This window comes from Macrosteles quadrilineatus, unplaced genomic scaffold (assembly GCF_028750875.1).
Source record: "Macrosteles quadrilineatus isolate MER2022 unplaced genomic scaffold, UCM_ALF_1.0 Scaffold_5__1_contigs__length_97177068, whole genome shotgun sequence".
Classification (NCBI taxonomy): Eukaryota; Metazoa; Arthropoda; class Insecta; order Hemiptera; family Cicadellidae; genus Macrosteles; species Macrosteles quadrilineatus.
Window position 1 is genome coordinate 47,483,099 of NW_026542598.1, and position 26,224 is coordinate 47,509,322.

A 26,224-nucleotide genomic window follows, 5' to 3' on the forward strand; every position below is an offset into this window, starting at 1 on the left:
TAAGGGGCAATGGTTTTTCATAAAACAGTGTGTTTTCTTGTTTCTAAACAGTTTTTTTTTATTAATTAACATTTATTATTTTAATTAATTGAAGCTATATTCAGTGCCACGATTAGATTTGTGTGACCGGGGGCGTAACCGGGGTCGAGTTAAATAATAAAAATACTTTGGTGAGAGGCAAAACAACTTTTAATCATTATTGAAATATCTATTGGGTATGTTAACGAATTGAGTACCACAAAAATAAAAATACAAAGAGTAATGAAATGAGATACAAAATGGATAGTAAAATGATTACAGGCTCCTTTCACATAAGTAAGCAAATGAAATTTATATAAAAAGCTATAATAATTATAATTCTTGCTGACACGTTCTAATATCAATACAGGAATTTAATGGTAACTATTTTTATTCAAATAAATGATCAATGAAATCAATTATGATAAAAAATGATTAGGATTAACATCACTCACTCACTGACTTGAAAACGTTAGCTAACCTGGACAATCACAAAATTTTAATGTGTGAATATTAATATAGTAGTCACCTTACCAAAAAAACCGGTGACAGGCGAAGTACCCCCTGGAACAGTCTGGGGCCAAGTCTTCCTTTCGGTCAACTCCAACCTCAGTCCATCCAAGGTACAATTTCTGAGTCTACGGATTTTATGGGTCGATCGATTGAGTAGGGTACGTGTCATCAAGAATTCTGTATACTAAATGCCAATTTTCTGACACTGTTATATGAATTGTGAAATCCATTTACCAGGTCTTTTGAAATATGATCCAAAGATTTAGAAAATAATATTTGGTGACTACTCGTCACATCAGGAAGATTAAACAAAACTAGTGATTTTGTATAACGTGAATTTCTGACATTTCCTCTGCATTAGCTATAGGCCTATATTTACCATATCAAATAACAAAGATTACAGTGTTTAATATTTTCCTTATATTAAAGAAGCTACGGATAATCTCGTGGGACTAACAGTATTCCTTTTATCATTTTAGTTAATTTGGCATTTTTAGTTACAAGGTGAAAGCTTAAAACGCCAAACATGTAAACATACATGATCCTAATTTGAAATGTATGTCTACGAGATATGGTAAGCGAATCCTAATTTTCCTATAAGTAAGTGCTCAGGATCTTGAATGGAAATGCATTAAAAATAAGCACAAAAATATATAACACATTTAAAAAATTTACATGGGTCTTATGGGTCGCCATGTCGGTGACGAAATAACAGCGAAATATAAACAGAAAATCAAAACAAATGGAATAAATTCTAATCACATGTTTTATTTACAGCGAGGAGTGGAAATAGAGAAATATTTTAGATATTTTTGGTGGAGTTTTTGACCACTAGACGACCTCTACTAAATATAAATTGTAAAAAGAATTAGCTGATCCGTCTCCAAAGAACACCCTTCAATCTTTTCGACACCAGTTTCATTGACATGTTCTCTTCTAAACGTAAAAAAAACTTTATAATTTGAAGCAAGTGAATTAAGAATTTCGTAATCCAGTATTGAAAACAGTCCAATTTAAATAACCAACTTAATATACCGAATTGACATTGCATTTGTCTATTTATATTCAAACGTTCCAGGAAATAGTCACCTAATCTATTTGAGGGCGCCACTTAGACCGAATGACCAACTCTAGTAGGGTGGGCGCCATTTGCTGGCTCCGTCCCCCAAATGAATGGGGTCGAATCTACCCTTTCCGACGAATTGAATGGAAATTGGTGTTATCAATTGGAACAGCAAGTGTGTGTATGCAACGGTAATATATGGAATGCTTCCCTGTCGATACTAACTGCAGTGCGGGAGATAGCTCTGTCAGAGTTGACAACATATTTATACGCTCATAACTCTCTGTCGTATATTGTGATTTTGAAATCTTCAAGTGAGATATAAGTAGTTTCTGTAGTAAATCAGAGAGGATTGTCGATAGTTTGAATTAATTTTTATGTTTCATATTACCATATTGAAACTTAATTCCTAAGAACCATTTATTTACATACAGAATGTCACTACATAATAATATACATGAAATTTGTCAATGCACTATTCTAAAATTAAAAAAAAACTAAATAGTTACATAAAAAAGAAGATTTTAATATTTTACCCACCCAATTTCTATTAAAAATAATTTAGAGAATTGAATGTTTTGGTCAGAAACCAGATATTACATTTTTGTTAATTTTTTTTATTGGTTATGTTTTTAAATGATCAGCAATTATACAATTTTGGTCCAATATGAGGCTTCTAATAGTATATCGTAGTGGGTTTAGTTCTTAGGTCTGTTATACATATTTTATGGTATGTGTTGTGACTGTCTCTGAAATGGATAAGTTGTTGAATACCCAAATACTGCTTCTTAACAGGCCGTAAAATGTCAACATTTGAAATGCCTCAAAGATTGTTTTACAAGAACTTCTCGCGGTTCTTGAACTATAATTCTAACCGCTTTTTTAAGACTAAAACCTTTTTACCATCCCGTGATGTTTTGTAATTTGGTAATGTGAGGAAGCCAGTCACGATTTTCGTTTAGTAAGTTTCGAACAAAAAATCCCGGTAAAGTAGTAAAATCAGTCTGATTTTAAATCAAATTCAAATAGTTAGTTTTTTTTTCAAACTAGTGGACAACGTTATTGGAACTATTGGCATACAAGACTTATCGTACCTACAGATACAGGTAAAGTGAATTAGCGCAATGAAATATGAATAATATGCACAAAAATAATAAACCAACACTTTTCTTCCTTAATGTGGGCATTATTTAGAACTAGAGGTCGTCCAGTCGACCAAACATATGTAATGTACAGACTTCTCTATTTTCACCAAACGCTAAAAATAAAACACGTAGGCTAATTAGAATTTCTTAGACTTGGTTTTGATTTACTTTTTATAATTCGTTGTTATTCGTCACCAGCATGGCAACCCATTGGGCCCATAATAATTTTTCGAAATACTAAATTCATTTTTGTGCTTAATTTTAAGCCTATTTCAATTTATAAAGGGTCATAAAGGCAATTCTAAAGGAAAATCTCTTTCTAACTGTGTGCATAGATCTTCCATTCGATACACTCTAGCAGAGTAAAAAGGTATTCAAGAAACATGTTTGCATAGATAAAAAACATCCTCTTGGTTTTGCTGCCTTGACTTTCAAAGCTGTCATAGATAGCGTAGTTACATTTTGTGTTTTACAAGTGTTAGTTCAATCGTTTGAAAAACGTCGAACTGAGTAAATGAAAAAATATGGTCACTTATAGGTTATCCATTCATTGTGCAGGACTACTCCAATGTATTTATTTTCATCAATGAATTAACATTAAGACCAATTTCGTTAATCAAGTCTATTCGTCATAAATTAGAACTAACTTTTTATAAAAACCGCCTTTAATTTTCTACGTTAATCCTTCAGAAAAACTTCCCGCACGTAAACCTTAAGCATTACCAGGGGATAAAACAAAAACACCTGTTATGCCAAAACTTGGGGGGATGCTCCCTTAGTAGTGGAAGGGGCGAGAAAATTAAAATGGAAACAAATGTAGGTTGTAGGTTGTAGGGTGGCGCATGGTCGTAGGTAATTATCCAGTAGGTTCCGCCGGCGCGCCGCCCCCGCCGTCCCCGCCCCGCCCCTCGCCACGACGCTTCACTCAGTACCGTGTCCGTAGTGCCCATGTCACACCGGTATGGAGTTCTCGGACGACTGCTGGCCTCCGCCCCTCCACGACGACTATCTTCAACCTCAGGTAACCGTCGGATAGGAGTTCGCAGGACCGCAGTCCTCGCCGTACCACCGCACCACACACCACACACCACGGGAAATATCCGACAGTAAAGTTGTTCAGTTGACAGTTACATAAGTTGTGTTTACATATTAAATTTCAATGTTTAACACCACGTATACCACCATTTAATGAACAACACTTGATAAGTTGAATTTATTTCAAATTAATCACTCGTTGTCTATTAACATGTTAAAAGAAGTTAGGTTGTTAAATAACCAAAGTTTAATATCGATATATATTTTTAGTCGACAGTGACATAAATTGGGTTTACTTCATGACGTTTTTACCAAATACACACCATAACAACACATCACCAGACCACTGTTTAACTCACTTGAAAAGTTGAATAACTTATTTCATCTTAATCACGTGTTGTGTTAGCTGTTATACAGATGATAGTTTAACAGTGTTCCAGTACTTTATTAGTTGACAGTGACATAAGGTGTGTTTACATATGTAAATTAAACTTTTACCACACACCACATACAGATTAACTTACTTGATTAGTTGAATTATTTATTTAAACTTAATCACCAGCTGTTTAATTACCTGTTAAGTACACATCCGACAGTTTAATAACAGCAGTTCGGTAATTATTATTAGTCGACAGTGACATACTAGTTTACATATGTAAATATAATATTTACCACACCACAGATCACCGGTTGAAATATTCTTTTAAACTTAATTACGTGCTATTTAATTAGTTGTTGTATAGCCTACCGTTTAACAACGGGTTAATTGTTTATTAGTCGACAATGACATGGTTCTGTTTACATATGATGTAATTGAAACAGTTTTTGAAGCTAATTAGAGTTTATTGCTGTATATTTAATTTAGGTATTTGTTTTCTTATCATTATCAAAATTGGTTGTATACTTTGTTTCGAATGGGTACACTTAAGTTTTTAAGGGATGTAATATTGATAATAATAATAATAATTTGTTTTCTGCGAACTTTATAGACAGGCGTGTTTGCATTTGAAGTGTTTAAAAAACAAAAACAAAGACTGTAGTGTATGAAACGTATACAAATTGTAGTGCATATATTTAAAAATACTGCTTACAAACTGGATCTGACCATCACGTCACTTAAAATATAATTATTTCATCTCGTATCACTTTGGGCTTATAACTCAATGATCCAAGATAAACTTCTATTAAAATTATATTCAATCTTATGACCTTAATTTTATCAAGTAATAAGTTTATGAAAAAATCAAATGAAAAACACAAAATAATAGTAATTTAAGACTAATATCTTTTAAAAGTGTTTTCTTTAACTACTATTATTTTCTCTTTTTTATTTTGAACTTTTCAAACTTTACTTTTACTATCACGTCCACAGTAAAAAAATTGTCACAAAATTGTGTGTGTATACAATAACATTTTCATCATCCCTCCACCATATCTTTCCACCATACTGTATACGCATTTACCCTAAATAGCCGGCAATTCTCGTTAATAGAGTGGTATTATCTTTGAACATGACTAGTCTATTAATAGGTGATATTTTCACCAGATACATAATTGACAGGTTCGATACCTTATCACCAGCTGTTCCACCATTAGTGACGTCAACGGTGGAAAAATGGTTCAACAGGTGTTAGGCGCAATAGACGACTCGCCGCCCGCATCACCAATACCGTCCGTTATGAGTCCGATTTGAATTACGGTTGATAACGGTCATTAACTATATATGTTTTACCTCGGTCAGAGACGTATACAGATTAGGGTACATTGTTTTTCTGCGATTAATGTATGTATTTGCAATGTCGAAGGTTTTGAAGGAAGTTGTGGACAAACTCCATCCAAAGACTGTTTGTATTTTCAAAAAACCCGTCCTGAATCCTGAATAGTCATAATAATATTGATCACAATGTTATCATTGATACATATTTGTGCATGGTGGTCAATTTTCCACTAACAACCAATATCAATATCAATGTGTTCAATTTGAAAATGTATTTGTACTTTCAAAAATAAATACATTAAATTACGAAATAATTTAAGAAAATTGAATTACAAAAGAAAGTGAACATTTTAAAATAAGAATTTTAATGCTATTGGTAAAAACAAAATAATAATTCTCAAATGTGCCGCGCAAATATGGCAAACCAAGAATACTACCTATCCCTCTATATTATTTTATTACGAAACATTGAAATTCATTTGTAGTAAATTTAGCGAAATTTATTAAATATGATTAAAAAGAATAAAGTTTGCGTCATGGATGACCAATTATACTAATACAATACGATAATAATATCAATCATTTTACAGTAAAATCTTAACTCTTTGTTTACGCATTCGCTTTCAATATTTTTAAAACACAAATTAATCACAGATCAGTTTACTGTATAATAAATACATTCTAAGCTAAGAGTATTTTAAACTAAACAATGAGTAACAATGATACGAAATATACAATGGAACACACTAACACTACAATAAGCACTCCAAGACTATAATCCTGAATATTATCACTATTGGGGACACATCCGAACCAATACATAGAGAACAAATTGGCCAAACATGTATATTGGTTATACTGATGGTATATTCCATAATGTTATTCCAAGGATTATGTATTTTCATCTCAATTATTGCAGCACAGTGGCAGTACAGGAGTAGAACAATGTATAGATTTGAATATTAATTAACTGTAATAATTATAAACATAATGTGCGGACATTGAAACTAAAATTGGAACTTTCTTCAAATACTTTTTTTAAGAAGAGAAGTTGGCCTTGTTGTTTAAGTGAAAATTCTCACTTAAAAAGAAATTTGGTTGGAACATTTAAATTCTATACTAAGTTCACAGAACTCATTTGAGCTTATATCACATATTATTGAATTTGTGTACATCATTTACACAATCTGTGAGTGCATATTTTTGCCTGTAAAGTCGAATAGTTCTTTTACTGTTAATTTCTATACGTAACCGTGCAAAAATAATACTTAATACTATTTTTATAACTAAAATTTAATATTACAACTAATTCATAAAAAACGTGTGGACACTAAACCGATCATAATTAATTCAGCAATGAATCTTCAAATCACATGGCATATTTTAAAAATTTGTTTTGTTGTTGTGTTTTTGTGGTGTGGTTACGAGAGAGTACAACTATATATCATTGGTTTCAATTCAATTCCAATCAAAGTAGTTGAGAAGTGTGTATTTAATCGAGTTGAATAATTTGAAGATCAATCTATTGTGTCCATTTGTTGAACCTAAGTGTAATACATTATAGATAATCCAATAATGCAGAAAATTATATTAACATTTTCTCGCCGTTCATTGGCGCCGCCATGCTGAATTTTCATCTAGACTATTTAAAATTGTTTGATGTGTAAAACAAGAATTCCTTGTTTCCAAAATCCTTCTAATAATAAGACGTTTTAGAGAATGGCAAATTTTTATCAATGTACTTGATAGGTTATGATGTAATAAAAAAATATTTTATAATGGTTTTTAGATCATAAACTAACGAAAATATATTTTGTGACAATTCTAATACCAGGATATACTATTCACAATCCCTTTTTGTTCCGAATTTAAATTATTACTCTATTTACAATCATTTCTTCGGACCATTACCAATGTTTTATACATCTTCATTTTTCAAAATCGGTCAAAATCTGCTATACAATTGCTATATTTTATACTGCAATATTTCTACTAAAACATCTAGACAATACACCTAACTCAGATTGCTTAAACTTTGTCATTCAGGGAGTTTACACAACCAATTCTCTTCCATTGTCATTAAATAGAGCATGTGTGAGCAAACTACTCACCCTATGGTATTGTTAAATTATAAACCTTTTATATGCAGGTTAGTAACGTTTGAGTGCGCAAATTCCGACTAAATCTTACTTTATATTATTAGGTAAATCTACAGCTTACGCTTTACTATTTAGTTTGAATATCAAAGGACAAGAAATAACCAAATATATTGTATTTAAATCAAATAACTTTAAATTTGGTTAAAATATTAGTCATATAGTAAATAATAGACCACCCTCTACACAATCCGAGCATAGGCCACGTAAAATGAATCGTACTGAGATGATCCATGAGTATGCTAAGCCAAACCTGTGAGAAAGTAATTTTTAATCAAATCAAATCAATTAATTTTATTGAGCTAAAATTGACAATACATATTGCATTAGCTAAGTCATGGTACAAACGTACAGTATTAAAATTATAAAGTTTTCCTTAATGCACTCAATGCATCTACCTAATCAAACTACCCCAGTCCCATAATAACGTATTATAATTGGCATACAAATCCATACTAATCCACATACAGAGAACTGTAAAGGCCTCCTGAGTATCCAAAATTCCAAACATGTTAAACACAAAATAGTCTCTACGCCTCATTTCGTATGCCAATTATCTTACCAGCTAATTTAATTAGATACAAAATATCCTTAAATTGTGAGCGGATGTTTTGGGTATTTGTTGATGAGAGGGAAGGGAAAAGTCCCATTGCAGGTTCCGGACCAGCGGCCGTAGTTAGCGGCCTCGTCTGATTGGTCCAATGTATAGAATGGCTGAAACGCTAACTAAATGTAGCATACAGTGGAAATTGGCTACTGTACGTTCCTGTTTTACTTTGCCAATAATTTAGAGAAAAAGTGAGCTGAAGAGTGTCTAAACGTTTTTTAAAACCACTGAACTAGTCCAACATTTGCCCTGAATCGCACTCGACCCAGCTGTTCATCATTGTGCATTTAATAAATTGACTTGTATAAATAAACAGCTGATCTTAATCAGTACAAAACCAGACGATGAATTTTAGAGATCGATGATTTTACTCCACACTCATCATTCACCCATTTGTAGGTTATTATTGACAATTCATTGTATAGTTCAATGCCAAAGCCAATGTATTCGTACGAGTCCAAACTAAGGTTGGAAAATGAGCAAGGATTGAAAAGTTATCTTTGGCTAGTGTGAAGAACTATATTTCTGTTTCACTCTCACTGTTCCATTGTTAACAAATTCGGAAGAGGGCAATATGTATATAGTTTGTAATTGTAATATACCCCCCGAAGACTGCTTCCTTTATTTTCAAAATACAAAAAGCCACTGCCAATGTTTGAACTATTTACTCTGTTTTGGTCGATTAAAGAAAATGTAATGAATCGGGTATTACTATACCGCAAGTTAAAAATTGAATTTCCAGGACTGAATAATTATTTCCCCACTAACTTTCAGGGCTTATCTATTTTAGATCATATATAAAGACATACAACGATGTATTTTATTCTTAACTAAACGATACAGGGCTTTCTATTGTTATACATTAAAATATGCGACAACATTTTGTTCCGTCAAAATCAGTTTAAAAAGGAAAGAAATAAACAAACTGTTGGCTTTGGCTCCATCAAACCTGCACAAAACTGCATCAGTTCCACAACGTATTCATTTAAAACAATTTTTATAGATGCAGTATTCAATTTTCTAAACTCCTTCAGTGCCTGATCATTTACTTGCTTGACCTAACAACTTTAGTGTGTTTAAAACGCAAAATAGTTTTACCTTGGTCGATTTTTCCATTTGAACGATCGGTCACAACACCCGATGCGATTTTAAAGAACTTCGTCAGTATTTGGAATAATTAGCTTTTATTTAGTAGGATTCCCACACAGGTTCTCACCCTAATTGCATTTTTAATTGCTTTTCCATGTTTCTCCCTGAAAAACGTCCTTGAAGTGGTCAGTGAAGTAACTGTACTTGTAGTAAGGAGTCTTGTTCAATCTAAGTGGTTTAACCGAACATTGTTAGGTAAATGGAAAGAGTTTACTGTTTGTTCCACAATCCGTTGGCAATTGATGAGACTTTGGTTTGAATATGGGAAATAGTGCGTCGTTCCACTGAGAATTAACGAATACTATAACAAAAATTGTTTGTATCATAAACATAAAAAAATTATGTCACTGGCCTGAAGGTAAACCATTGCTTAAATGGAACTGTCCAAGCTGTACATATAATGTTATTAGTATAGGATTTGGGCCGTTAACGTAATTTGTTTATGTTTATGATCCTTGGAATTAACTATGTGCCAGTAATCTGGTGAACATTTTGTTAATTGTTATATTATCTTTTTTTGTACATTGGAAAAAACTATTCCATTGGCTTACACTGTTTAGAAAAAAAATCCCAATAATTAACAATGTGGGCAAATATTTTTAAAAATCAACAAAAATAAACAAAAGACTGAAATAGAAGACGAGCAATTTGAAAACACAAAAATATAATTAACTTTTGACATGTTAAAAATAACAAAGGATAATGATTTGCATCGCTCAAACATTCAGACGAATTAAACGCTAAGAGGAATCGGTTTTTACACAACATGTTGGTTTTATATCAAACAAAAATCCATCAAAAGGATAAAAAACGACGACTTTGACGGAATAAAAAGCGGCAAGGGACAACGGCAATAGCGGTTGATATGTTTTCATTCTGGATGTGATACATTTGTGCAGCGTCATTTTAATAAATCATTTTAACCGTAAATTTTTATAATCCTTTGGACTGCTGTCTGATGATGCAAAATAATGTTAAAAAACCGTTCTGCTACATTTAGGGTCAAAAGGTGTACCCTACTCGTTTGAAAAAGGTTTCAGCTCTACGATACTTCATGCACATCGTATAGTGTTCACAAAAACGAGTTGAATAAATGTTAGGGTTTATTTTTATAATCATCACATTATTTTGAATATGGTAACCAAAATGGGCAAGAATAATATATTTATTTTTAAACGAAATATGAATAATGAAGAATGAACCCCAAACGAACATCGCAGGTCTCAGGTATAAAGTATACTGCTTTAAAAAAATAATGTGTGCAGGATTAATGCTTAGATTAGATAGTAAATAATTTTTTGAATATATTTTGTAATTTGTTTACTGTAATGAATTTTTAATTTTCGTAATTGAGTATTACCTACTATTCATTATTGAGTTTTTATACAAAATCATTCAATATTATTTATGTTAAGCTATAAACATTCTGTAAATAGGCAATAACTAGAAGTGGTAGTAGAACGCAACGATATAAACAACTCAGTAGTTCTTTAAATCGTTGGTAGTCTCTTTTTACCAACAACTATTTTTTAAAAGAATCCTCTTTTAAATGTTTACATAATTATTTAATTTGAAGACAATAAAGTGCATTTTTAGCAACTATTAACAGCTGAGTTTGATATAAATATAACTGTCGAATTTGATCAAAATGTATCCATAAACTATCAAACTATAACAGTTTCCTTATTTCACATAAAAATTACGTAAACATTTAATATTTACAGTTCTTTTTATTTTCTCCGTAAACTTATGATGTAATATGTTATTAATTTGATTTTAAGCTCAACATAAGGACTCCAAAGAAAATGCAAAGAGTTTGATACAAACATATATATATTTGAACGGATGGCGTGTTTGTCCTCTGAGGCCATCAAAACGATTAATTAAATCGGTCCCGGTTCTAGATTTTTTACCATGAGACCTACGGTATTAGTTTATTCCCTATATGTAAATTTCACCAAAATTAACAAAAAATTTAAGTCATTTATAAGGTGCAAAAATGGTAATTTTTCAATCTCACTAGTAACTGCATTGACGATAAAACGTTTGAGAGTTAGTAAGTTTTAGTCAACAGGTACCAAAATTGATTGCATTTCTTTGAATGTAATATAGATGTTTCACCACTATTCACCAGTAACAATAAAGCAATTTTACACCACTCGGGACATTGATATAACAAACAATCCTTGGATAAAAACAACAACCCCTAGAGTTTGTATAAAGGTTTTTTTCCTAATAAGCCTGACTCGCCGGCAGCCAAAGTCGTTTAAGGGGGCCTAATGACTCCTTGTTACGGGCTGCCCCCGGAAGGGAACTTTGATCTTTGTTTGATATTGTTTGCGGAGTCTTTAAATATCGTTTACGTTTAATTAACGCTGTCATTTAATAAAATCTCCACCAACCCGTCCCATTATCCTAGGGGTTTGGGTCAACCAGCTCAGTTATCTGTTAACGAATATTTCAGACAAAGTAACAAATTTGAAATATACCTTATTTCTAATTATTTTCTTTGAGATTTAATCGTTTATTTAGATTACATTTTTGATAACCACGAAAAAACCATGCAACTTTTAGAACAACAAACAGGGTTTCTATAAATTAAACAATGTAAACACCAAATCTTTATCGGCCCAAGATAAGGGTACATTGATTAAAACTCGATCATATTATTTAAAATGAAGAAACATCGAAATTGTAGTCTTGTTTATAAGTTTTAAGTGTACAGACTCATCAAAAATTATTCGAAAAATATTCTTAAATATATTTGTTTATACAGATATTTAGTATAGGCCAACTTTTACAAAAGAAAATTGAGGTAATTCATTGAGGTAATTTCAATGAACCACTATAATTTTAACATGTTTAGCCTCCGGATCACGTAATTTACTAATAAAAAGGTTAAATATCTGTAGTAAGGTATTTAACCTTTTTATTAGAATCGCTATAATTCTAATTGTCTCTAAATGGATTATTTAATATAGCCTCAGAGTAATAATATAGCCTACATTTTCGTCATGAATATATATGTATAGGGGTAATATTGAAAATAGCAGACATGAAAGTTAGAAAAAAATTATAAACTAAAACATAGCTTTTTAAAATCATAAAACAAGTACTACCTCAATAGCAAACTTATAAAAAAGCGTATCGAATAACAAAAACATCCCCGTGGTATTTCACCGTGATGGGCGGTGTGCACCATATAAACAGGGGTGGCAAAGTCATCGCTACATTTGCATACTCCTTATTAACAATTCACCCCCTTTGACTGCGGGGCCAATTGATCCGATATATTATACAGCTAGGAACACGCGCCAATTTGAACAGACTTGCATAAAGCCCGCCAAATATCGTCAGATACTGCCGTGAGCGCTGTGGGGACCCTGAATTGCAAACGGGAATACACCACTGCTGTTTAGAGTTTTGGTTGATGAAAAGATCCTCAGCTTGCTGCGATGTTTTATATGTCCGGTTAGACTTGAGTGGTGTTTGTTATAACCTCTGGATTAGCAATAAATAGATAAATGGTGTAAATACATAGTGATGCCCACAATGCTGTAATATGATCTTGTACAGCCTGAAGATGGTGACAGCTTAGTGCTAAACTAGTTTTCTGTATCAGATAGCTATCCAATTTTACTATTTCTCTCTTAGTTCAGTGTAAATTTAAAAGCTAGCCTATAAATCATCAAGTCAAACGTTAAAAGCTTAGAAAAGCTGAAGGCTCTTAGATAGTTAGACACTGGACCCAGCTGTCCTTGAACAATGGGATTTTATTATGGTCCTATCCAAAGAAACAGGTGATCTTAGTCAGTAAAGCTACTCATCGTTTGGTGACCCATAAGAATGAACGTGTAGGTTGAAATATTCCATGTTTTACAGCGAGTACTTGCAAGAACCAGTTTATTAAAATTTCTCAAGCTTCTGAACAAGTTTAATTAATTAATTGTTTGCATCAGCTTTTTTTTAAATGTTTTTATTAGCTGGCTTTCTTGTCCGGTACAAATTTTGCAATCGATTTTAAACCAACTTCCCTATGAGCTAGATACTTAAAAATTGAAACATAGCTCGAAAAATGGATGACAATGTAATATTAAATAATTTGATTTTCATTTAGTGTTTACATTTTGATGAATGTAAAAATATCAATTGAAGTCAGCTGTAAATACTTTAATTTGACAGTTTGTTCAAAGAGCCGAGGTTAAGAGGTACAGGTTCTGCTCCCGAGAGATTTTAAAGTTTTATGATTTTGAGAACAGTAGCAACAATATATGTGATTAAAGTTAGAAAGGTTTGGTTATGTATTAATAAGTCGTAAAAATTACATTTAACATATTTACACATTAAAGACTAAAAATTATAAAATAAATTATTAATAAATTTTTTTTTTAAATACCACGTTTTTAAACGCACTGAAAGTATAAAGTAATTGACAGTATAATTATGTGGAGAGAACACATACTTGTAAGATTTGAAACGAAAAACGTGGGGTGCATGCAATAAATAACAATAATTCAATAAGTGAAGATAATATTAAATTAGCCATTGCATTCGTCCCACGATTTTCGTTTTATTTTTTGCAATTATTTATTCTCTTCACATAATTATAAATTATTCTCTACTTTTATTGCGTTTAAAACGTGCTTTTTTAAAGTTCTTTTTATTTGTAATTTATTAACTAATTTAAATAACATTCTTTGTGTAACTTTAATAAAGAAAGAATATCATTATCACCTGAACTTCGTGATGTAACGTTGCATGTTTAAACAACAAGTTTAACAAGTTGTATACAATTTATTTAACTCCGGTTGATATTAATTACCTAACTTCGTATTTTCCTCCTTTGGCAATAAAGATTTCTATCTTGAAAATTAATTATACAAATCAATAGCCATTTTATATGCAAGGACGTTTTCTATTATGAAGGCCGATTATTTTTATCTATGAGAAATATAATCTTCTTTTTTTCAACTTTTGTTTTATCCATAAAATATCATAACTAACTGTTTTTGTCATCTATGTACATAGTAATGTTTTGAATACAATGTTGAAATATACATTTTGCTTACCGATTACATCGGCAGATATAAACATGTTAAATACACAGTTAGTTGTTGTTTGAGTGGATTTAGAATTTCGAATTAATCATAGACAATAACATTTCAAAATATTATTCAACTTCTAAGTAAACATTTATATCTCTCTAAACAAATCTTATTCTTTGAACAATAGTATTTAGTAACATAGCAAATTATCATTATACTTATACGTAAACATTTTGGAACATTTGTAGCTGAAATAATACAACTTTATTAATAAAAAATTAAAATGAACTGAACATTTTTTTACACACAATAGTAAAATTGGGAAATAATTAATGTGTATGTGTATAAAAATTACGACCACTTTTTATTAGTTTTAGCACTTTTTAAAATTAGAAAAATTTGAATAAAAACTGGTAATTTATATTTATTTATATTTTATACGTTGTACAAGAAATGAACTCGGCCACTACATAATTTGCATGGGGATGTAGAATAAGTAGTATAAAAAACTAATGTTTAGGTTAGAATAGACGATTAGTTATGCAAAATTAAATAACATTGCTAATATAATTGGAAAACGAAAACACGCTGATCAGTTTGTGTTGTTTGTTGAATTTGTAGGGAACCCAATAAACATAGCATTCAGTTATTGAAACGCTGGAACATCGGATACAATTAAAAATTTTGTAGCTATCTACTTTGATATATTTAACTCCAATTGCTTTTAAAACGTCGGTTTGTAATATTACGACTAACATTACCCTAAAAACTATTTTATGATCAACTAAAATCTTCAACTATAGACTACCCTGCAATTAGTTCAACACAAAACATGAGATTTAAATGTTTCTGTCAAAACACAACGAAACGCAGAGCACAGCCGCAGGTTATGAAGCGTCGCTATGCAGTTACAATTCCCAAGCCAATACTGTCGTAATTAGCTGCAAACTATTGCCTTTGTCATAATCTAATCACCCCACTACCTTGTCACTGACTGTTTTAAATAATTGCCTCTATCAGCAATTAACTCATTCCGGTAAAACAAACACCTTCTATCTGTAGAAAGTGACAGAAATCGGGTGATAAGAATGTTCAGTCAGGTGTTAAACTGATGTTGAGCATTGTAGTTACGGATTTTATTTTAATTGAAAATAGTAATTGACTAGATTTGTGAAAGTGAAACCTCTAATTAATTCTCAATTGAGAAATTAAACTTCATACTGTATATTATTTCTAATATTGGGAAAGTAAACATTATTAGTATGAGAGTCTGTTGTAGGAAATATGTGTATTTCGTTGGGTTGGTACTTCGTTGGGTCCGATTTGACAACTTCACAAGATAAAATAAACATTTCTTTTAAGTCTGACCATAGAACTCTTTTCCGATTTTTCTTCAAAACGCGCAGAACTTGCTTGGAACTTTGACAAAATAATATCTTCCACAAAAAAAACCTTAATTTTAAAGAAAATTAATGGTAAAAAATTAAAACTTTTCCATTCGCAGTTTTTTTTTTTTAATATTATTTGACGTTATAATAGAACTGGTCAAACAGTAATAATTTTACTTTTATAGTATTTTTCATGGTTTTGTTAACGTGGTTCTAGGATAAATAAAAAATAAAAATAATATAACAATTCCAGGATAAGTTTGACATTTTCCTCTTATCTGGCCTTAAAACTGTTTTATGATATCTTCAAAACAAGTTAAAATCTTTTCAAAAGAACAATTAAAAAAAAACACACAAAATTATCCACAAATTAAACAACAATTTAGAAGACAAATTACAACAAAAAACCTTTAAACCACTTTTAATATTCCAATGAAACTTTTTTAATGTGAAATCTTAGCTAAATAACCATGCAAACTCACAAAATTAGTAGACGTAAACAAATTAGCTGGATTCAGGAGGAACATTAAAAAATCAACTATCAACAAAAGAAACGACAATTTCAAATACAACGGCAAAAAGCTTTTCCGACCGCTTGAAATATTCGATGCCTCTTTATTCATTTTACCCCAGGTCTTAGCCCGAAATAAAAATAATTTATGCAAACCCATAAAATGTGTAATCAATTCCATGGTAGGACCATAAAGGTCTCTGGCGATCATACATAAACATGCCTACTGTGCAGCGCAGCGCCGGCGGCCGGCATTATACAGTAGCACGATACCATCGAACTCGACTCCCAGATTCCGGATGGAATTATAATAATTAGACAGAAGGTAATGGAGACGGAGATCTTGAGGATAACGCACCAACTTCGCCTCCCGTCCAGTCGCCCGGTGGAATATACAATTAATGCCTCTTTAGGGGCCATTAAACGATTTCATAATTGGCACCAATTACTTAATCCCGATACTTAGGCAAACCAAATACTAATTATTCCAATTTGGCTTTATTTACATCCTTGTTAGCTTTTGTTAATTGAGTTTTTGTATTTCGGTTGGGAACACGTGTAGTGGATACATAGTAACAAAGGGTTTTAATTAATTTTCATTTTGTCTAAATTTTTCTTGCTTTGGGAAGCTCAAATTGTTTGGGTTTCAATAATTTCAACTCCAGATTAAAACATTACTGTATTTTGTTGGATGAATAGGATAATTAGTGTATTACTGTTTCATTACATTATTCGTCGAACAAGATTATTCATTTGATTACATTTTAACCACGGTGTTCGGTTACTACAGTAAATTGGTTGGTTGAGATAAATCTTTTACGAATTTCAAAACCACTTCAGTCACCATCTAAGCTCCATCATTTGAAATCTGAGGTTATAAACTTGAAAATCTGTCGATCAATTAATTAATTGAACGCTATTATTTGAACAATATGCTAGCTGTATTTGCAATAGTTATATGATGAACGTGTAATTTAACGCCTTATCAAAATCCCAACGTGTAATATAACTATAACAACAAGCCGATACATATATGATCAGACGAGAGGATGCTGTAACGATAGTGATAAGACCAAGTGTGATAAATTTTCTCGCAGTTAAAATCATATAATTGGTCATACATTTCGATTATGTACCAAGAACATTAATTTGTTACCATCGTATACTCTGTGGCGTAATTAATTGAGATCTTTAAGGGCCTACAACCTTTCAACTTTAAGTTAATATTGTAGCCCCACTAATAATATTGTCGGTGAACCCCACTAGTCCTTATCCCTAAACCTTTAACAGGCAAGGGTCCAAAAAAATACCGATCATAGCACCACAACAGCCCAACACAAACACGACACAATAACATTTGATTGCACCAGTTACAATGGGGCTCCGCCGTGACGCCGCCGTGGTGAACCGTGGATCGCCCACACCACACAATAAACAAGACTTATTACGATCTAAAAGGTGTAGAGTCCCAGCCTAGGCTCATTATGGCTCTAAGAGGGCGCAACAAAAACAAACCCGACTGGAATAAAAGTTTATGAGCGAGGCGCCGGGCCGGGCTATGCCTAGCTATTTTGGCGAACAGTTCACAGTTGGACGACGAATAAACCGAACAACGGAACAGCACCGAATCAATTGGTTCACTTGTTAATGAGTCCGTGTTATCCCGAGCCATAAATCCGAGTCCGCCGTTCCGCTGCCAATAAATTCCTCCGCGTGGCTCGACAATTTTACGATGACTTCATTCTGTCACCGAGGAGAGCAGCTCGTTCCCATTGTTTTACGACCGCGTGTTTGGACGGTCGTGTAAACGCGGGCGCGTTTTTTGACGATGATTTATTGATTGCGAATCAATTTCCCTGGTTTTCCCCGATGTGACGCATCGCATCTGTGAGTTATCGACGGCTGGGGATGATTTGTTTGTTTTTTAAATACGCGGATTGTTTGTTGATTTTGAAATGTTTCGAATAACATGTATCGTTCTTTAATATTCTTGGTGGTATTTAGTAATAATTTGGTTTTATACTCCCATGGTGAATCTATGGTATCTATAGTAATGTACTTCTGTACGAGTTTCCCAATTTGAGTCTTCTTCAAGTCCTCCAGGCCAACCTGGTTTATTCTTGTCCATTTTTTCATATTTACAAAAGACACTTCCTTTTTGACACTTTTAAACCACTTCAGTCACAACACACCTTGTTTTGGATTAGTAATAAAGTCTTGAAATTATGTTTTATATTTTACAATAGAGTAATTATTATAACTAAGTTTTTCCTATGAAAAAACCCAAACCGATTTAATAAAACAATAATTCTCATACACAAGCAATCATGATAGTTCAGTGATTACGACCCCATAACACAATTAGAAAGTCAACAACAAAGTTTGCATTAGCTAAACAAACAAACAATTGTTCAATTTAGATGCAAGCACGATACGGTGCAATTAAAAATGCCCTAACACTAGACTATTAGGAATGTTTGTTTAAGGATCATTAACAACTAGAGCAGTCACGCTTTCCCAATAAGAAAACGAGAATTCAATTAACCTGTTGAGTAACAATTTCTTAGAGACACGACACCGCACTGGTAGAAAGTTGGGTAAACTATCGCTACAAAAGTAGCAAATCTGTGTTGCGGAGAAATTAACTAAGGCACGCAGTTCTGTTTGTAACCAAAACACCAGTATTAGAGTGGTGGTACATTTTAATGTTTTTGTGCTCATTACCGGTGTGCCAGCTACTGTCAACGGACTACGAAGTCACCAGCGTGAGTGGATCATTGAAATATAGCAATCCAATTATGGTATTTAACGGACCCAACTTTCTTCATCCGTTACAGTATCCATACCACTGTTGTATTCTGTATTTCATGTGCACAATGTTCCATGAATTCCTGACGCAGAACTTTAGATACGAAACATTCTGTTATTCAAAGGCAATACACAATTTTGTGGGAGTGACAGTCATTCAACATTAGCAAAAAGTAAAAAAAAAAAAACTTAAAATATCAACAACGGGCTACTTTGAAACCAAAAAATACTCCCAACGTTCCAGTTTTTGTCGCAGAGTAAACGGTTAACGCTGGCATTACCCATTACAGTCACCGCTTACCAAAACATATGTCAACTGGCAAGACAGACTCAAGCAAAGTAGAGATAGGCTTTATGAGTAATTGACTAGTTAATCCCACTGAGCTAGAGACGCAACTCGAACACACTGCAAGCCGTTGACCGCCATTCGTACTAGGTGTAAAGTACATCATACTTAGTACTTTTTTAACTAGGAAGAAGATTGTGAAATGTGCATGCATAAAGCTATGAACTAATGAGCTAACTTTAAAGTTGGTCTAACCCAATATTTTACAGCGTCTTGAGTTGTAGAAGAGTTGCCTTGCTAGCTACCTCCAGTTATATTTCTAACTCAGTGGTTGACCCCAATAATAATATTGTTTAATGATGCATATCAATTGTTAAAACAATCAACTATGACGAGAAGACTTACGCAGCCAACATTTCATTTTCATGCACTTTTCGGAATAATCTTGGCGTGGGTTTTGGAAGACACTGACATAAACGGAGGTTAGAAGTTTTTCCACTGGACGAATCTTTGGGCCAGAGAAGAAACAATACATATTTATAAGGCGGCATTCAGCCACGCATGCTCTGAGAAACAGATAATCTTAGCAGGATGTAATTACCACGGCAATAATTGACTTTTTCTGCCAAACAATACGGCTGCGAACCAGAACAACGCCGTTATACGCCTGTTATCACATAACCACTTGTGAAGTTGTGAATTCAATGTCGTTTAACTACCAATTCTGATTCCACAAACTTATTTTTGTAGTAAAACAAGTTCTCTAAAGAATTTTCAATCATAGTCACAAGAGTGTTTTATAAGAAGAAAGTTTCTTCTTTGAACAAAAATAATCAAACCCCCTAAGAATACCTTACAGTCGTGAAAATAACATTAAATACTCAAAAATTGTTAAACAAACGAAAGTAAACGCAACACCCCCAACCAATTTACTGAGAAGATCAAGTGAAAAAGCTTATTGATAATTTTCGCAAGCTGTTTGAAGCAAAACAAAGGATAACAATCTTCCTTCATAAAAAATTAAAGTGGGACTTTAGAATCGATTAAAACAGCATAGACAATCATGTACATTCCTTACGATATCTACCAAAAATATTGTTTTCTGAATTTGAACTCTCTGGGCTCATGACAGTAAAACGTAAGCAGCCGCTATCCAAAGCTGACGCCATATGCTATCGATTATTAAACGTATTTGTGATAATCAAACTATTATAGGATTACTCCGAGGCGTCGACATGATGCCAATACCCGAGTGTTTGGGCGCCAGGGCAAGCCCTTCATGCGGCACCGTGGACATTCTATTACATGGGCTGACGCTGACAGTCATGCGTCAGACTGGCGGACTGTTACGTCATTAATTCTGATTTCTGATTCCAATTCTATTTACCCACCTTGAGGGGGTATCTACAAATTGTTACTTTCTCCCCCTACCCACTAAATAAATGGAGAAAGTAGTATTTTTCAAAATATTTTCGAGTTTAGGTTTTGGGTGGAAATACATGTGTACCTTGAGCCCCCAAAAGGGTTTCGAAGTGACATGTGATTTTACAGTATTTTCTTCTTTTTTTTTTTGAACAAAAATATTTGATTACTAGTTTAGGATGGTTTGTGGCATGAACTTATTTTGACAGAGTAAATGGAAGCGTGAACACTCTAAAAGCATTTAAAGAAATACTCAAACTATGAAATATTCATTTCTCATTTTCTTTATAGTTAAACATGTCAACACCCGTTCCATATGTCTACTTGAGTATCCGAATAATCTCAAAGTAACACACACATACTAGGAATACCGCACGATTCATCTGTCCCATCTCAGTGATACCAACATTACCAGCATTACCAGTTACCGGTTAGTTACCACCTGAGGCAATACCGTGATACCAATACCTGATCAGTGTTCAGTGTTCGTGTAGTCTATAATTACGTCAACACAGTAATCGGCTTACGTTGATTTAACCACTCCAATCCCGGTACCTCGCTGTATACACAACGCGACAACATAACACCATGTCGACCATCTCAACAGCTTGGTAATGTTCAGGTGAAAACATCAACAGAATCTTCACCTAGGAAAATACCTCGTGTGCGGTCTTTTTACGAAGAATACTCGCAAAATGAAGATACATTTGAGGTATCTTTTGCTATAGTTTGAAAGGCATCTCGGCTAATGTTCTTGTAAAAACATCTACAAAATCTTTTAACTTAGGAAATACCTTTTGTTTGGTATTTATTACGATGAATACTAGCAAAATGAAGATACATTTGTGGTAAATTCGCTGTAATTTGAGTCGCATCTCGGCTAATTTATGAAATAGTGTCAGCGTATACAAGTACAGCCTATATTCCTTTTTGTATTGTTTCTTTACAAAGTACACTTGCAATAATTCACATCGAAATGTTTTCTTGTAAACTGGCAACAGCAATATGTACTGTAGCCTAGGACAGTCTTTTGGGTATCTATTTCTACAGTTATAAACCACCGGGAGAATTTTCTTGTAAATATATCTTGTAACCGATGGTGTAAACGGGATGGCGATGGCTTCTTGTTTTGTTAACATATTTTTCTGAAGAAAATACTTATATATATATATCTTTATATATAATTTGTCACCTTTAGAAGCTAATTGGACAGTTCAATGTATAAAACAGCAAAAACAAATCATGACTTTTCGTTTTGCTCACAGAATAATTTTCTTTAATTATTAAATCATATTTTTTCTATATTTATATTAATCCTACTAATATTATAAATGAGAAAGTTTGGATGTATGGATGTATGGATGGATGTATGGATGTATGGATGGATGTATGGATGTATGGATGTATGTTTGTGACAAGTGAACGCGAAAAATACTGGTCGGATTGGGCTGAAATTTGGCATGATGATAGCTCACATTCCCGATTAACATATAGGCATATTCTTATTTCAAAAATCCTTTCGGGCTCCGCCCCAGTGGCTCTGGAGTTTCCCATGTTAACCTTATGAGAAATGAAATTATTGAATCTTAACAGCTGTTTCAATTAAACAAGTTGGTTCTGTTCTGTGATGTTCAATAGCATTAAAGTTACAAAAATTACCAACAGGGTGCAGCACTATTATTTCTTTTACATTTATGACAACAGCTAATTTGCAACCAAAAGGTGAGTGAGCGTAGCGAACGAACTTCAACCTGGAGGCGAGTTAGCGTAGCGAACGAGCTAACCTGAAGGCAAGTGAGCGCAGCGAACGAGCTCCAACCTAAAGGTGAGTGAGCGTAGCGAACGAGCTCCAACCTAAAGGTGAGTGAGCGTAGCGAACAAACTTCAACCAGGACGTGATTGAGCCATGCGAACGAGATAATCTTGAAAATTAAGAAGTTAAACGGGGCAAAGCCCGCGGGTTACAGCTAGTTATATTATATTATTAATTGTATTCCTATTCAAACCGTGGATTCCAAAAATTCCTTAAATTTGTTAATTCTTCTCGTGCCAATTTGTTTAATTTAGAATTAAAAAACAATTTCAAACAACAGTTATAAATATAAATTTTTCTGATTATCAAAGTCACCACTTTCTATTCACGACTCTCATTACAATTAATTAACTAAGTTTACAATGAGTAAAAAGTCTATCCACAACCCTTCACCAATATGTGGCACATTCGCCCCTTAACCAAAATAACTGTGTTTTCCAGAGTTAACTCTCGTTTTGTAGTTAGAGTGTTCGCTCGGGAGCGATGCTCGCCGTCGCTGAGGAGAGTTATCATCATCCGCATTGCTATTAATGTGCAAATTGGACCAAGGGCAGCTTCCCCCCAACCTCCCCGGGGGAAACGGGCAAAAACACGCGCTTTATTACTTTACATGGCGGCTGTTTTTACCCTTTGCCTCGTCCGGTAATTGGCCAAAAGCTCGTATCACCCTAGTTTTGGATGGATTAAAATAAGATAAAAAATTAGTCAAAAGCGTGCTTATTTGTTTGTAACGTTGTTGATAAAATATAAACTCACAGGAGTGTATGATTTTGGTTGAAAAATAATGGTGTTGAAACCTAGTATTACATATTTTTTTGTAGAAAAAAGGCAATTTTATATGTTAAAAAATGAAAATAGAAATATTGTATAATAAATTAACCAACTAAGCTAGAAAACGACAGAATTTTTATGTAAAGATAACTTTTAAAAATAACTTCTAGATTGTTTTCAATTCTGCTAATGCAAATAAGCAGCTGTTTATAAAAAATTCATACAATCGGTTTTACGATTGTGTTAGTGTACTAGTGAACATTATACTGTCGATATGTCAAACTATTTACAATAAGTCAACAATTAACTACAATCGATCCAAAAATCGATACATATTTTCGGTCCATGCAATTGTTTACAATCGAATTTCGCAACAGGGTTGACAACAGCTGATTTTTACTCCCTATGGGCTAAAACTATTTTTACTCCCTAAAAATGTTACTTTCAACCCACAACGCATGCATTAAAAACGGCTGTTTTTACTGCAGTATGACGAAAACGATTTTTTTTATTTGTATCATAACACAAAACTATGGGTAAAAAATTATTCAATACTGTATTTTATTGAAATGATTTAGTGAATGGTTTTCACCATGGTTAAAAGGTAGGGTTTATTTACAAATTCTTTTACATTACATAAAAAATTCACGGATTTTACAGTAAGACTCCAGTTGTTTGGTGTGAAATCTTTGTGACGGTTTCTATAATTTTCCCCTCGTCCACCCTACGATGTTTGAGACGAACGTCCAAGTTTTACGTAATTTCCTAACTTCAAGTGTCAAACCATAATGTGACACGATCTAATACCACTGACTGTGTTTGAACAGCAATTTAAAAAATCTGTTTTTGTAATTCTAACCTATTTAGAATTTACCTAATGAACCTCGAACCAATAAGAGATTGGGAAAAATAAGCTGAGAAGTCACCCCAGTCACAGAAAGTTCACGAAAAAACAAGAAATCTCTGAACTCCCAGCTGCTTCCACAGATATATATCTCCAGGACAGTACATTAATATTGTCTATTCTTAGTTCATCAACACTAATAAACTATAAGAGAGCATTGTGATTAATAATCTTACTAACACGTCAAAAACAAACATTATTCATTCGTGAGAATAAATCTTTAACCGACTAATTACAAAAGCATAAAAGAAATTCCCAGAAGATACGGGGGACTTTAAAACCATTACTTGACGTTATCAAAATCACCAATTAATGAGGTCGGGGCGTGTAAAAGAACACATTTGGTCTGGGACACGACTTTAAACAGTTTAACTGATAACTCGCAACTCATTTCTTGCGATAAACACTCTTTATTTGCTATTAACAGTTTATGGTGTGAACCTAAAATAACTTGGTTCAACTGAAGTCAAGACCATTCTGAGTTCAACGCAAATTTATCGGTTCGTTGAGTGAACATTCGCTGTTTGATCTGACCTTTACATTTAACTTTATTTTGTGGATTCTATTATTACTAGAATGTATTTGCATTTTTTTATTGATTGAAACGTGTCTTGCGTGAATAGTTCGTGATGTTTAATGAAATATTAACTTCTTTAAATTTTTGGTATACTCTAGTATTGCACATCTACTATAGCCATAATGTTATACCAATTCACCTAAACAATGGAGAAAAATTAATTATTACAAATTCACAAAACATCACAAATTATTCATGAAATTAAAAACATAAACAACTGTAAACAATCCTACTTTGACAGTTCTCATTGCGTATCACAGCTTTTTGTTGCTGCTTAGTCCTACTAATATAAATAAATGAGAAAGTTTGGATGTATGGATGGATGGATGTATGTTTGTGACAAGTAAACGCGAAAAATACTGGTCGGATTGGGCTGAAATTTGGTATGATGATAGCTCACATTCCCGACTAACATATAGACGCATTCTTATCTTAAAAGTCCTTTCGGGCTCCGCCCCAGTGGCTCTGGAGTTTCCCATGTTAACCTTATGAGTAATCGTATTGAAAACGAATAAAAGAATTTTGTCAGCTGTTTCAACTACACAAGTTGGTTCTATGATATTGAATAGCATTAAAAAGTTACAAGGTTTACCAACAGGGTGCAGTACTATTATTTTTTTACTTTCTCCCCCTATACCATAGTATATGGAGAAAGTATTGTTTTCGTCAAAATTTTCGAGTTTGAGTTTTGAGTGGATATATTCGTTTTGGGTCCCCCTGGACCCAAAAAAGTGTTTTTCGAAGTGATGTCTGTGTGTGTGTGTGTGTGTGTGTCTGTGTGTCTGTGTGTCTGTGTGTCTGTGTGTCTGTGTGTCTGTGTGTCTGGATGTGTACAGAGCTAGAGACTACACCTGTGGTCCGATTTCGATGAAATTTGGTATGTAGGTTCTAATCTATGGTATCTCCAGGCGTTTTTTCATTTTTTTGAAATTTTGATTTTTAATGGGGATTTCCCCATAAAAACCCATAAAAAACCGGGAAAATCGCATTTTCTCAAAAATGGCCCGAACGATTTTGATAAAAATGTAGTATGTTGTAGCCCTTTAAATTCTGAACAAAATGGTACAAATCCCATTTCTGTAAAAATTACGGTTCAAAAGTTATGGTAAATTATGTTATTTTCCCATAAAAATCCCATAAAATAAAGAAAAATAGGATTGTAGACAAAAAAATCCGTTTTTATTTAACATAGTATGTTATGATCCTTACAATTTTGATAGTTTTTCTCATTTCTTAGAAATTTTTATTTTTAATCGGTATTTTCCCATAAAACCCCATAAAATGACGGAAAAAAAG

The 26,224-nt window shown here is 33.0% G+C and overlaps 1 protein-coding gene across 2 annotated transcripts in view; it reads left to right on the plus strand.

The window, feature by feature from the left end:
• Window positions 1–3,689: 3,689 nt before the first annotated feature.
• Window positions 3,690–26,224, plus strand: part of LOC128995008 (homeobox protein araucan-like) — a 122,927-nt gene continuing 100,392 nt past the window's right edge. For both annotated transcript variants that reach the window (XR_008490942.1, XM_054419874.1), the window contains exon 1: window positions 3,690–3,760. Coding sequence is in view for 1 of the 2 variants with exons in the window: in XM_054419874.1 (XP_054275849.1) it covers window positions 3,701–3,760 (60 nt within the window). In the remaining variant the exon portion in view is untranslated. The remainder of the gene's footprint in view (window positions 3,761–26,224) is intronic.